The sequence below is a fragment of the Solanum tuberosum genome, unplaced genomic scaffold, assembly GCF_000226075.1.
Source record: "Solanum tuberosum cultivar DM 1-3 516 R44 unplaced genomic scaffold, SolTub_3.0 scf00497, whole genome shotgun sequence".
In the NCBI taxonomy this organism is placed as follows: Eukaryota; Viridiplantae; Streptophyta; class Magnoliopsida; order Solanales; family Solanaceae; genus Solanum; species Solanum tuberosum.
This window is the reverse complement of record NW_006239421.1, coordinates 309,850-320,714: the sequence shown is the minus strand read 5'-3', so window position 1 is coordinate 320,714 and position 10,865 is coordinate 309,850. Positions and strand designations below refer to the sequence as shown.

General features: G+C 34.2%; 2 protein-coding genes across 3 annotated transcripts; both read right to left on the bottom strand.

Moving 5' to 3' along the window:
• Positions 1-291: 291 nt before the first annotated feature.
• LOC107058372 (chitin-binding lectin 1-like) lies at positions 292-1,843 on the bottom strand. Of its 2 annotated transcripts, none has more exons than XM_015304002.1 (2): positions 1,421-1,843; positions 292-752 (listed from the first exon to the last, which is right to left on the bottom strand). In XM_015304002.1, exons 1-2 carry the CDS (start codon positions 1,833-1,835, stop codon positions 403-405), a joined length of 765 nt encoding a protein of 254 aa, XP_015159488.1. In that variant the 5' UTR covers positions 1,836-1,843; the 3' UTR covers positions 292-402. The 2 variants fall into 2 exon arrangements, with proteins under 2 accessions (XP_015159488.1, XP_015159489.1); XM_015304003.1 differs by having other exon boundaries at positions 1,493-1,843.
• A 1,545-nt stretch (positions 1,844-3,388) lies between these two features.
• On the bottom strand, positions 3,389-10,330 carry LOC102603143 (NAP1-related protein 2). Its single transcript, XM_006364544.2, has 10 exons — positions 10,039-10,330; positions 7,593-7,715; positions 7,460-7,510; positions 7,207-7,278; positions 7,011-7,124; positions 6,864-6,925; positions 6,143-6,224; positions 5,894-5,950; positions 5,742-5,786; positions 3,389-3,745 (listed from the first exon to the last, which is right to left on the bottom strand). The coding sequence occupies exons 1-10, from the start codon at positions 10,147-10,149 to the stop codon at positions 3,704-3,706; spliced, it is 759 nt and encodes a 252-aa protein (XP_006364606.1). The 5' UTR covers positions 10,150-10,330; the 3' UTR covers positions 3,389-3,703.
• Positions 10,331-10,865: the final 535 nt, after the last annotated feature.

Sequence of the window (10,865 nt, the reverse complement as noted above, 5' to 3'; positions counted from 1 at the left end):
GTCATGACTTATCAACATGGGTTGTGGTGCACTATTGCGTCCTTAATTAGAGGTTTTGAATTCAAGAGATGATGTAGCTTCGAAAAGAACATGCAGCTTATTTTGCAACCACACAACATCCAAATTCCAACGTAGCAATGGATATTTTTGTAACTTCATGACAACTTGCTTAAATGCATAAATAATAGATGTAGATGTTGTATCATTTGGGAAGTACGCAACATTTTATGAGTGGATATTTTGTTCCTAAATTTATGTAAACAATATGAAGCGTATGTGATGCATGTTGCTTATATAGGAAAGACTATTTTATACCACGAACCTGCTAATTTAATATTTTTAATTTATACAAAAGTCCTTTATTTATTATAGTATTAATCAATGCATTATAGTAACATTTAGCTAGACAATACCGTCAAGCAAGAAGGTTTCAGTACCACTCATAGTGGACGAAGTTATAGTGTTGCACTGACTTTGACACCACTGTTTGGCACAATAATATTTTGTGGTTCCACACCAACCAGATGAACTACAACACAATCCAGTAGGACATTTTCTACCTCCAGCTTGCATTCCGCATCGTCCGATTGCGTATGGAGGTGGAGGTGGGGGTGGAGGTGGAGGTGGACATTGGCTTTGACACCGCGGTTTGCCACAATGACCTTTTGTAGTTCCGCAATAACCCCACATGCTACAACACGATCCAGAAGGACATTTTTTGTAGCAACCTTGATGTCCGCACTCGTAGTCATCTACGCGCACCATAATTTATTTAGATCGATGTGGTCTCACATGCTCAAATATATCACCAAAAAATTCAGGGGAATTAGATAAATATGTTTAATTCGATGAACAATTTTTAGAAAGAAGCAATAAGATAGAAGGAAATCTTTTAGCAATCCCCCATCCACGTACAACTAAAAGAGGAACATACAAATAAAGAATCTTTCCTAATAAACGCCCTAATTGGCTTTAATCTAAACATCCAATTAGAATTATATATGTGCTACTACGAGAACTGACAGAATGTATGTGATTTATGTCATTTGCCCATTTAAACTAACTCATATGTGTTATTTAATAGGTTATCTAATTTAAATCGGAAAAAAAATCAACAAAAGGAGAAAACAGATAAATTGTGATATTGATCATAGAGAAGTGTTACATCATCTTGTTTATGCTTAGCTTGATTATATATATATAAATTCTGCAAATGTTTTTTTGTGAAAGGTTCTTAATATATAAAAAGACATGGATATTATGTTCTTAAATGCATATTTATTAAGAAAAATATTTTTCACTTAATATAGAATAGAGGGAGCATAAAGCAATTAGTCCACCAATTAATTAGTATGCAATGCATTAATATTTGATCTCACTTTACCCAAATGATGAGTAAGAAGGTTTTAGTGTTTTATACCTATCGTGCGATTTTTACACTGACTTTGACACCGCTTTGGGTTGCAATAATATTCTGTTGTTCCGCACCAACCTTCTTCACCACAACACGATCCATCAGGACATTTTATACCTCCTGCTTGCACTCCACATCGTCCCGGTGGAGGTGGAAATGGGGATGGAGGTGAGGGTGGAGATGGACATTGGAGTTTACAGTACTTATAGCCGCAATGCTCAAACGTTGTTCCGCAATAACCCAACTTACTACAACACTGTCCAGTAGGACATTTTTCGTAGCAACTTTCGTATCCGCAACGTTGTTCATCTTTATCAGAACGAAGAGATAACGAGCTCGCTAAGCTCTTCTTAGAATTAATTATTATTATTATTTGTATGAGGAACAAAGTCAGACCCAAAATATTAATGCACCCTTTCATTATTTTAATTTGTGATAATTGATAGATAATAGTTGACGTCTCACATGCTCAAATATATAGAAAAAATCGACAACTACAATGGCGGTGTTTAATTCGATAACAATAATTAATCCACCTACCATGAAGACTTTTAATTCGATGAACAATTATATTAGAAAGAAACATTAAGAGAGAAGGAAATATTTGGCTCCTACTCTAATCTATTTCTCTAATACTCCATTTTCCTTGACTTTTGGATTTAAACACGTGACATGAGTGAAAATTATTGACTAAGATTTAACGGATTAAAATAAAATTTTAATTATAATTTTGATAATTAATCTTTCATAAAAAATATTAACTGCCACAGTTATAACTATTTATAATAATTGTTAATTTGTTATGTTACTTTGATCCAAAATAGGGATATAAATATGAGCATGTGGAGTAATAGAGTCATGTGGGAGTATTTATAAACTATACCAAAAGAGGAACATACAAATAAAGAAGGGGGGCATAACCTTAACTTCCAAATAGTCAAATTACGACTCATCATAGGAAAAAATAGTAGTTCAATGACAAAGACATAAAGTGAAGAAATCGATCGGCGGTATCATTTATACATACATTAATACCACCCATTAGATAAATATGGTATCACTATATGTGGGTTAAATGGGTATTTTATTAAAAATATTTTTTAAAAAGAAAAAAAGCTATCATCTATCATTGAGTTAGTGTTTTTTCACTGCAATCAAATCAGCTTATGCCACGTAAGTGTGCTTGAAAATTTCGATGAGGAGCTTTCAGAAAGAAAAGAAAATTGTTGCGAAAACTATTTTCAACAAAACTTTAATATTAATGGAAAATGAGGATCTAATTAATTATTGTACAATCATTATTTAGTGTGTCCTAAAAATTAGTTTTGTAGATCCCTACAATATATTAGTGGCACGTGCCCAAAACCTTAAAGGAAACAAATACTAATACTACAAGAAAACTCAAGGTACCTTTAATAAAACTGTTTATCACAACTATTTTTCTATTTCAATTAATGTGTTTTATTTAACTGAATATGAAATTTAGAATCTTAAATATGCTATGATATTTTTTTTATTAAAAAAATGTGATTTTTAAATATGTATAACATTTGAGCAGATATTAAAGTTTGTTACAAGAACAACATAAATATCTAAGCTAAGTTGTTTTAAAATTTTAGAACTTTTTTTTGTTAAAATAAGGTCACATAAATTAAAAAGCAGAAGGCATAATTGTATACATTATTGGGGGATCCTTATGATAGTCAGCCATAAAAGCTCTGGAAAATAGAAGAAATAGGTGGCGGCTGTTTCCATATCTAATAATGTCAGCCATAAGACAAATGTGGTGTCGCCGTTACACTAATTGTACCTCTGATTCCTTACCTTTGTATAACATAATTTCACACGACTATGTTTGGTTTCAAAAGTAGAGAAAAATTGTAAAGAAAAACAGTTCCTGAACTAAGAACCATGCCTTTGGTAATTAAAACGGAAAAGAAAATGAACTAGGAGAGATATGAAACAATCATCACATGTTTCACTCTTAAACAGAATCAATAAAGATATAAAGTGATTTGCCAGGTAAAATCTTCGAGTTCTCGAACAAGTTACACTCCATTGATCCCTCCCTTGCAAACAACGGTATGATTAAGCCATTAATCAATGAAAAGGGGGTGTGCTGCTTAAACTTTAATAAAACCAACAAAGTTCAAAAAAACATGTAGAGTTACGTAAGCAATTGCATGACCTCACCTAAATTCCCAACATTTTAAAGCCTCTCTACAGACACCAAAACCTATTCAACAAAACTTTTGGAGATGATAACTCGAAAAGAGGTAGTATAAGAATTCACTCATCATCATCCTCGTCTGAGCCTTCACTGTCCTTTTCCTGCATTAAGAAAATCAAGTTATACCAATGGAAGTCAACAGACACTCACAAACCACTTATATCGTTCAAGCTAATGATCTCTCATTTGGCTCTACGACCCAAGAACCATGTACAAAAGTTGTTTTATGTTATTCACAACGGAAAAGAAATTAGCATGTACTATATCTCTTGATCCCAAAAAAATCAACAGTGCATATGTCCTCAAGGCAAAAATGTTTGACAAGTGTCACGAGTCACGGCCCTACTGGAGCATGACAAACACTTGTTTGAAAAACTATTCAACCACACTGGCGTCTTTAGACACGCTTAGAAAAGGTTGAGTGTGTAAAGGGTTGATCGTGTTGGAGATGTGTATCACAAGGATTTGACCTCAAGGTCAGAGGGATAAACTATGTGTTCTGTCTATATAATATTCTGCAAATCACATAACGAGCATCAAAATAATACTATTCAACAAGGACCCAGTTAACTTTCCCTCAAACCACAAGATATCTCTATTGTGTATATCCAAGAGATTAAAGCTAAATGTATGTCAATTATACAAGGCAAATTATTTTGGATCCTCATCATAACTTTGCTACAGTAGTTTTTTACTTCAACAGAGAAAGCAGAGAAATGGCGGGGGCCAGGTATGTGAACATTCATTATACATCCTTTTACTTCAACAGAGAAAGGAGAAACAAGGTAGGGACCAGGAAGATGAACGCTAGTTATACATTTCGTACATCAAGTGTCCTTACCCATGTGTTGTTTGGTAAAACTAGAAACCGAAGTGAAAACATGATCATTCCTTCCTTTCTATTAAGATTTGGACGGTTGACATAACCTCCAGTTTTATTTCTGTTTTACTTCTGAAATGAAGGAATAAAAGAACTCAATGGTTTAGTTATCCCTCCCTTTCATCCTGAAATATAGTTCATAGTCTCCACAAAAAGGAGCATTCCCTATGCACTAGAATATTGAATTAAAAATCTATATTGTTACCAAAAATATATAATTAACTACTGGTAAATGGTAATATATAAATCTGCTATATTTTTCATGTAACACTGCAACAGACAAATTAGTTTTGAAACTAAGCTCACAATTTCCAGTGTAAAGCTAGAAAATCTTACTACCACGTCCTCTCCCATCATTACATATTTACACCATCTATCATCAATCATATCCTTAATTCTCTCTTCCTTTCTCTATGGATCAAAAGTCTAACAGATGTATGCCAAACTCAATCTTGTAATTTTTTAGAACAATAGCAAAGGTTGAGTTTGGCATTTTAAAAAAAAGAGTCGTCGTCCAAGGAAAGAGTTATTATTAAAAAAAGGTTCATCCCCTTGTCATACCAAAAGAAATCCTACATAATCATACAACATATTGTCCTTGGTTTAGGCAATCAACTCATATAAACCCCTTATGTTAATTTGATCATAGACTAATAAACCCAAAATAAAAGCTTTGGACATTCACAGAATAGTTGCTTTCCTATTCACACTGATGCAATTTCATTTTTTTTCATACTCCAATAGTGTAAAATCATATAGCTCACAAAAAAAAAAAGCAACAACCCTTTGTGCAAAATTGAGGACAATAGCCAGTTCTTCTCAGAAACAAAGACATATTCCCCAATAAGCATAAATATGGTCGGTCTTTTGATTGCCTTCACTAACTAATGACACTATATGCTGAAAGTTAACACCTTTTTTAAAGAGCGTGAGGAAAATTCTCAACAAGCTCTAAAAGAAGACACGGTCAAGTGGCGGTGGGAGTTGAACAACACCTGAACGATACTAAAATACAATTTGCCACTTAAGCCAGAAAGCATATATTAAGATATTGATCGAATAATGAAATGAAATAATTAAGCACAAAAAGAAACCAGTAACATTTGTCGGGAAAAAGAGAGACATATTTACAGTTGCAAACAAATAAGTATGCATGTGCTTACAGTCTAGATATGTTATCACAACTATTGCAATCATGAAGAATGAACTATCTTTACCTCATCACCACCTTCGTCCTCCTCAAGATCTTCTTCATCAGGATCCTGGAAAAAGTAACATTAGGCAAACAATCAGAGATAATAAACCGACTTCCATGACTTAACGATTAGTACAACACGGAAAACAAGAATGAAGATGGTAGGGAACAAACATTGTTAAAATAAGTTAGAGGGTTTGGCCACAAGTCGTCCTTGATTATCTCAGCAACCTACAAAACGGAGGGGGGAAATGGAAATAAAAATACTATATGTTATCGAAAAATACTATAAGTTGGGAAAATGGAATCTTCCTACAAATACTATACCTTATCCGTGAAAATCGTATAAGGTAATGGACTTCACTGAACTAAATAAGAAATAAAAATCTCAGTCAAGTAATGGACACAAGATAAAGACATTACTTCATCTTGAATCTCCAGAAAGACATCCTCGTCATCTTCACCATCGTCCTTCTGATTGACTTCACTGAACCAGCTAAAGAAGCTGCACATACAAGCCCCAAGGGAGAAATCAACTGAGCAAGAATGACATACAATATCAGCTACTGATGTTTATTCAAGTGCTACAGTGTAGACCAGGGAACTCAAGGCCACTGAGCATGTGATCCTTCCACTTATCATCTTATAACTAACTTCTAATGAGAATCATCATGCACTTGATGGGCTAACTCAGTCAGTGCAAAACTATTGCTAAAAGTGTTTCTACAGAGCTGAATTAACTAATAATCATCAGCATCAATCATAAAACTCGTGCCCCTGTTCTCATCAAGGTATTTAACATTTGATGCAAACACGTTGAACTGGGCAATGTTTGCAATGACAGTATAAATTAAGTTGGGCTCTGCATTACTATGTGAATATCAGCAACTTCCTATCCAATCCTGATTGGTAGTGAATGCTAACAAAGTTTCCTAGCAGAAACAAGGCAAATTAAGGTTTCAACCAATACAATCAAAATAAGTGACCGCTAGCAAGTTGATAAGCAGGGTATGTAAAACCTAATTGAAGTTTATAGAAACTTTCAAAGTTGATAGCTGATATATAATAAAAATCAAGAGACCTTCTTGAGCTTGTCTTGTTGATAAAATAAACCAATGGAAATACTAAACATTAAGAAACTAACCTTTCCTCAGCAAGGGATCGCTTGTTTCCTTTCTTCTCATGAGCAACTCCATTAGGAATGCCCTTCACAAGTAAAAGAATATAATTAATGAGAGGAAATTGATAAGCCACAGGTGATACAGCTCTTAATAGAAAATTGGCAACTCACCCTGCCTTCCGTCCATTGTATTGTCGAAGCAGTGATTTTTGTAGGTCCATCTTCAAGAAAGGTATAGTTCTTCGAGAGCTTTGTATTTTCAAAATAAGGATTTGAATTGAAGTTCTGTAAAACGAAGAGGATGATCATCAGTGCTCTACGTTGATTTATAGTAGATACATTAGCTTTGTGTGGAGGGTGAACTTACAAACGTGATCGTATAACCCGATTTCACATCCTTAGAGTCTTCCACTTCGACCGAACTTAGAAACTTGAAAATCTAGCATGAAGAAAGTCACATACGTCTTTAGATTCAGAAGCCAAATAGCTATATGAAGAACACAAAAAATTATAAGAGTTGGGAGTCAAATTGTCATTTCAGCATTGGCCAAAGCTGGGAAAAGCAATGTAGTGGAAGATTTGACAATTGTCTACTTTATATTTTCTAATGTACACCAAACCTTATGGTCCTCTTCAGTTAGAAGTTCCCCAAGAACAGGATGACTCAAGAACTGCAAAAAAATGACACAAGTCATAGATGAGAAGCACTTCAAAATTTCAGTAACATAGAGAAAATCAGGTTGGATCACTTACGGCAGTCAGCCAGAAGTCAGGAATAGCTTTAATAATATCATTACGCCTATCATAGACTGGTCGGCGGACATGACTGTACTTTTGTTCAATTTCCAACACTTCATCACTTGCTTTCTCATTAATCTGCTAGTGAAAATTGTTACAGCATTAGTAATTAGTAAAAATGTAAAACAAAGAAGAAAAAAATATACCATCAGTACCAAGCATCAAAAGGAAAGCTACTAGCAAAAGTTTTTAAATTAATCATTCACATGACACACCAAACCTCATCAGATTCAGTCAATTGTACAATCACTCACCACTTGTGCGGAACGAGTACTTGAAAACCCAGTACCTCCCACAGAAGATAAAAGTCAATGTTTGATTGTTGAAGACTGTCAGAAACAAATCTCCGAGAGCATCCATTCCACAACTATATTAACAATATGAAGAGTCTCCCACACATCCAGAGGGGACAAGGACCAAAATGGAACAATACAGCACGTCGTGTTGAAGCTATGATCCAGAATAACAATATGCACTCTCACTATTACAGAATGACGAGACAAAACCAACTCATATAAACACACTGTGAACTAACATACTGACAAAGATTTCTTGATCACTTCTCCACGTTTTTCCTATACTATTTTGCTTCAACTATCTCTTTTAATATATTACTTGAGCACTGAATTCTTAATGCCAGTTCGCTGGGATTCTCGCCCTAAAACTTCGTAGTTTCTAGTATAGCATTTTCCCCGCAATACATCAAAACAACCGGACCAAAAGAATAGCGGAAATTTGCCTGGCACATCCAAAAATTGAAAATCATCTCCCTAGGATCGGCCCATCGCTATACCATCTGTTTTATTGACACTTGACATCCATCCCGTTCATCAAGAAATAGCGCCATAGGTACAAACATGACAGAAAAATAGTTCTCATTTCTTACTCTTATGAACACAACCACCTCTATGGCATCCAACCATGTATCGTAAGGACTTGTGGATTCAAATCTAAGTGATGCACGCCAAGCCCGAAGAAACACAACACTAACACAACTGAAGAGGTGAGGGAATAATACAAAAGAAAACAAGAAACATGGGACAAGCCACAAAACGACCACTAACAGGACAAAAGACATTTGAAAGCCATCACAACTGATGTACCATCTATCCATGTATATTAATATACCTGATATCTTCCTTACACCCTATTGTAAGCTTGGTAGCAAAACAAGAGCCACTACCAGTAAACTTCATAGATGGAAAATCGAAACTTATTAGAGAGATTGAAACTGCAGCGGCTATCTTACTTTGTACAAACCTCACTGCCGCTACCTAAATCATTTTATGTTGAGCTTTTCCTTTGAACTAAAAGGACCATCATTGGAGCCGGTCATGAGTCTTTGATTTGCCTACAACTTTACACAACTGTTTTTCTCATTTCACAATTGATTAAAAGGAAATGACAAACAGAAGAATGGGTGTTACAGTCTTTCAATCTCAAGCAAGAGGTGATGATTCTTTGACACATTCCCCCCACTCACAGCAAGTTTTCTTGTTTATTTTTGATGTATTTTCTTTATTTAATTTGCTCTGATTATCTCTTCAATGACAATATTACTTGAACTTCAAAATTAACCCCTTCCCACTGCCCCCTTTTCACCCCAAGTCTAAGCCAAACTTTTCATGTTTCTAGTTTTGCAATGGTCCACAAGACAGAAAAACCCAAGCAACACAAAAGCTCGAGGGTAACCACATAAGAACCATCTCCCCTTGCTTGGTCCAATTACCCGAACCATCTCTCCCATCAATAGCTCGGAGTATGCAACAATTACAAAATTAAAGGCAATTCTAAACCCTTGGGATCCTCAAGTCAAAATATAGAAACATAGGTTTTACTATTCTTTTGAAATATTTACTACTCGCTCCGTCTCAATTTATGTGGCACTTCTCGGATTTTGAGATACAAACAAGCCTATCTTTGACCGTAAATTTTTCATATATCTTTTAATTATTGTGACTTATAGTACCTTTTATAAGTAGTTTACAAATATATAAATTTCATTTCAAAATAATTGAAGATTCCACACGCAAATTTTCGGTCATACTTAAACAGTTTGACTCTCGAAAAACGAAAATTGACACATAAATTGGGGCAGGGGCAGTAGTAAATTTTGTTGTCCTCTGGAAAAAGACAACCCAACTCTTTTCTACATTTCTTCCTTTCCCTTTCACCTTTATCAACCCAAATCTTTGAAGTCTTTCCGGTTCTTAAGTTTACATCTTATTCCATAGTTGCAATTTTTTTATTTGAACTTATCTTAATTATATAAGTAGGCTCCAACCAAAAGGGAAACACAGCAATTAGTCAAAGTTTGAGGTAAAAATCTAAGTAACAAGCAACTGATACAAACGCATAGAAAGTAGAAGAAGTTTTCTCTCAGTGAGAAAAATAGGTGTACCTTCTCGAGTTCGTCTTGAATCTCTTGCAGTTTCTCAACAGAAACAACCAGCTTCCCATCAATGCCGATTTCCTCTTCTGCCATTTTCTGCTTTTTGGCTTCTGCACCCATCTTTCTTTTCTTTTTTCTTTGGAGATAGCTGCTGCACGGTGCTATCCCTTGTTTCTTATGAGGTCTTAAACCCTAAAATGGGTTAAAACCCTCAGGTTTCTCTCTTTGGAAAGTGGCGCGGGCGTCTTAGGACTCTGTCCGTGTTGAGCTTGAGCCTGACTACTTCACTTTAATCTTTCAATTTCTGTCTGTAGAAACACATTGATTTATGTTTGTATTAATATATATATAGTTTGTATATTGTGATATTTATTTTTGAAACGTAAATGTTATTATTATTATGATAATTCATTTCTTCTATAATAAAAATAAATAAAAACTAATATCACCATAAAAAAACGATTTAAAAATACACGTTTGTTGAGTATACATTTTTTTTTTGATACATGTAATACTTGAGCCTTTAATCTTTCAATTTCTGTCTGTAGAAACACATTGATTTATGTTTGTATTAATATATATAGAGTTTGTATATTGTGATATTTATTTTTGAAACGTAAATGTTGTTATTATTATTATGATAATTCATTTCTTCTATAATAATAAAAAAAAAACTAATATAACCATAAAAAAACGATTTAAAAATACACGTTTGTTGAGTATACATTTTTTTTTTTGATACATGTAATACTTGAGCAAGGCTTGGATTACAAAACAAAAATTGTAAATATATTGGTTGTGAAATTCCAATATGCGCTTTGCCAAAAATAAATACT

Bases quoted from the DNA above. Each gene is read 5' to 3' on its own strand.
- LOC107058372 (XM_015304002.1), bottom strand. From the start codon at position 1,835: ATGAAAGGGTGCATTAATATTTTGGGTCTGACTTTGTTCCTCATACAA. The intron at 753-1,420 runs GTATAAAACACT...TGGTGCGCGTAG, and splicing joins GTGTAAAAATCGCACGATAG to ATGACTACGAGTGCGGACAT.
- LOC102603143 (XM_006364544.2), bottom strand. From the start codon at position 10,149: ATGGGTGCAGAAGCCAAAAAGCAGAAAATGGCAGAAGAGGAAATCGGC. The intron at 6,225-6,863 runs GTTAGTTTCTTA...TTGTATGTGCAG, and splicing joins CGATCCCTTGCTGAGGAAAG to CTTCTTTAGCTGGTTCAGTG. The intron at 5,951-6,142 runs GTAATGTCTTTA...TCCGTTTTGTAG, and splicing joins TTCTGGAGATTCAAGATGAA to GTTGCTGAGATAATCAAGGA.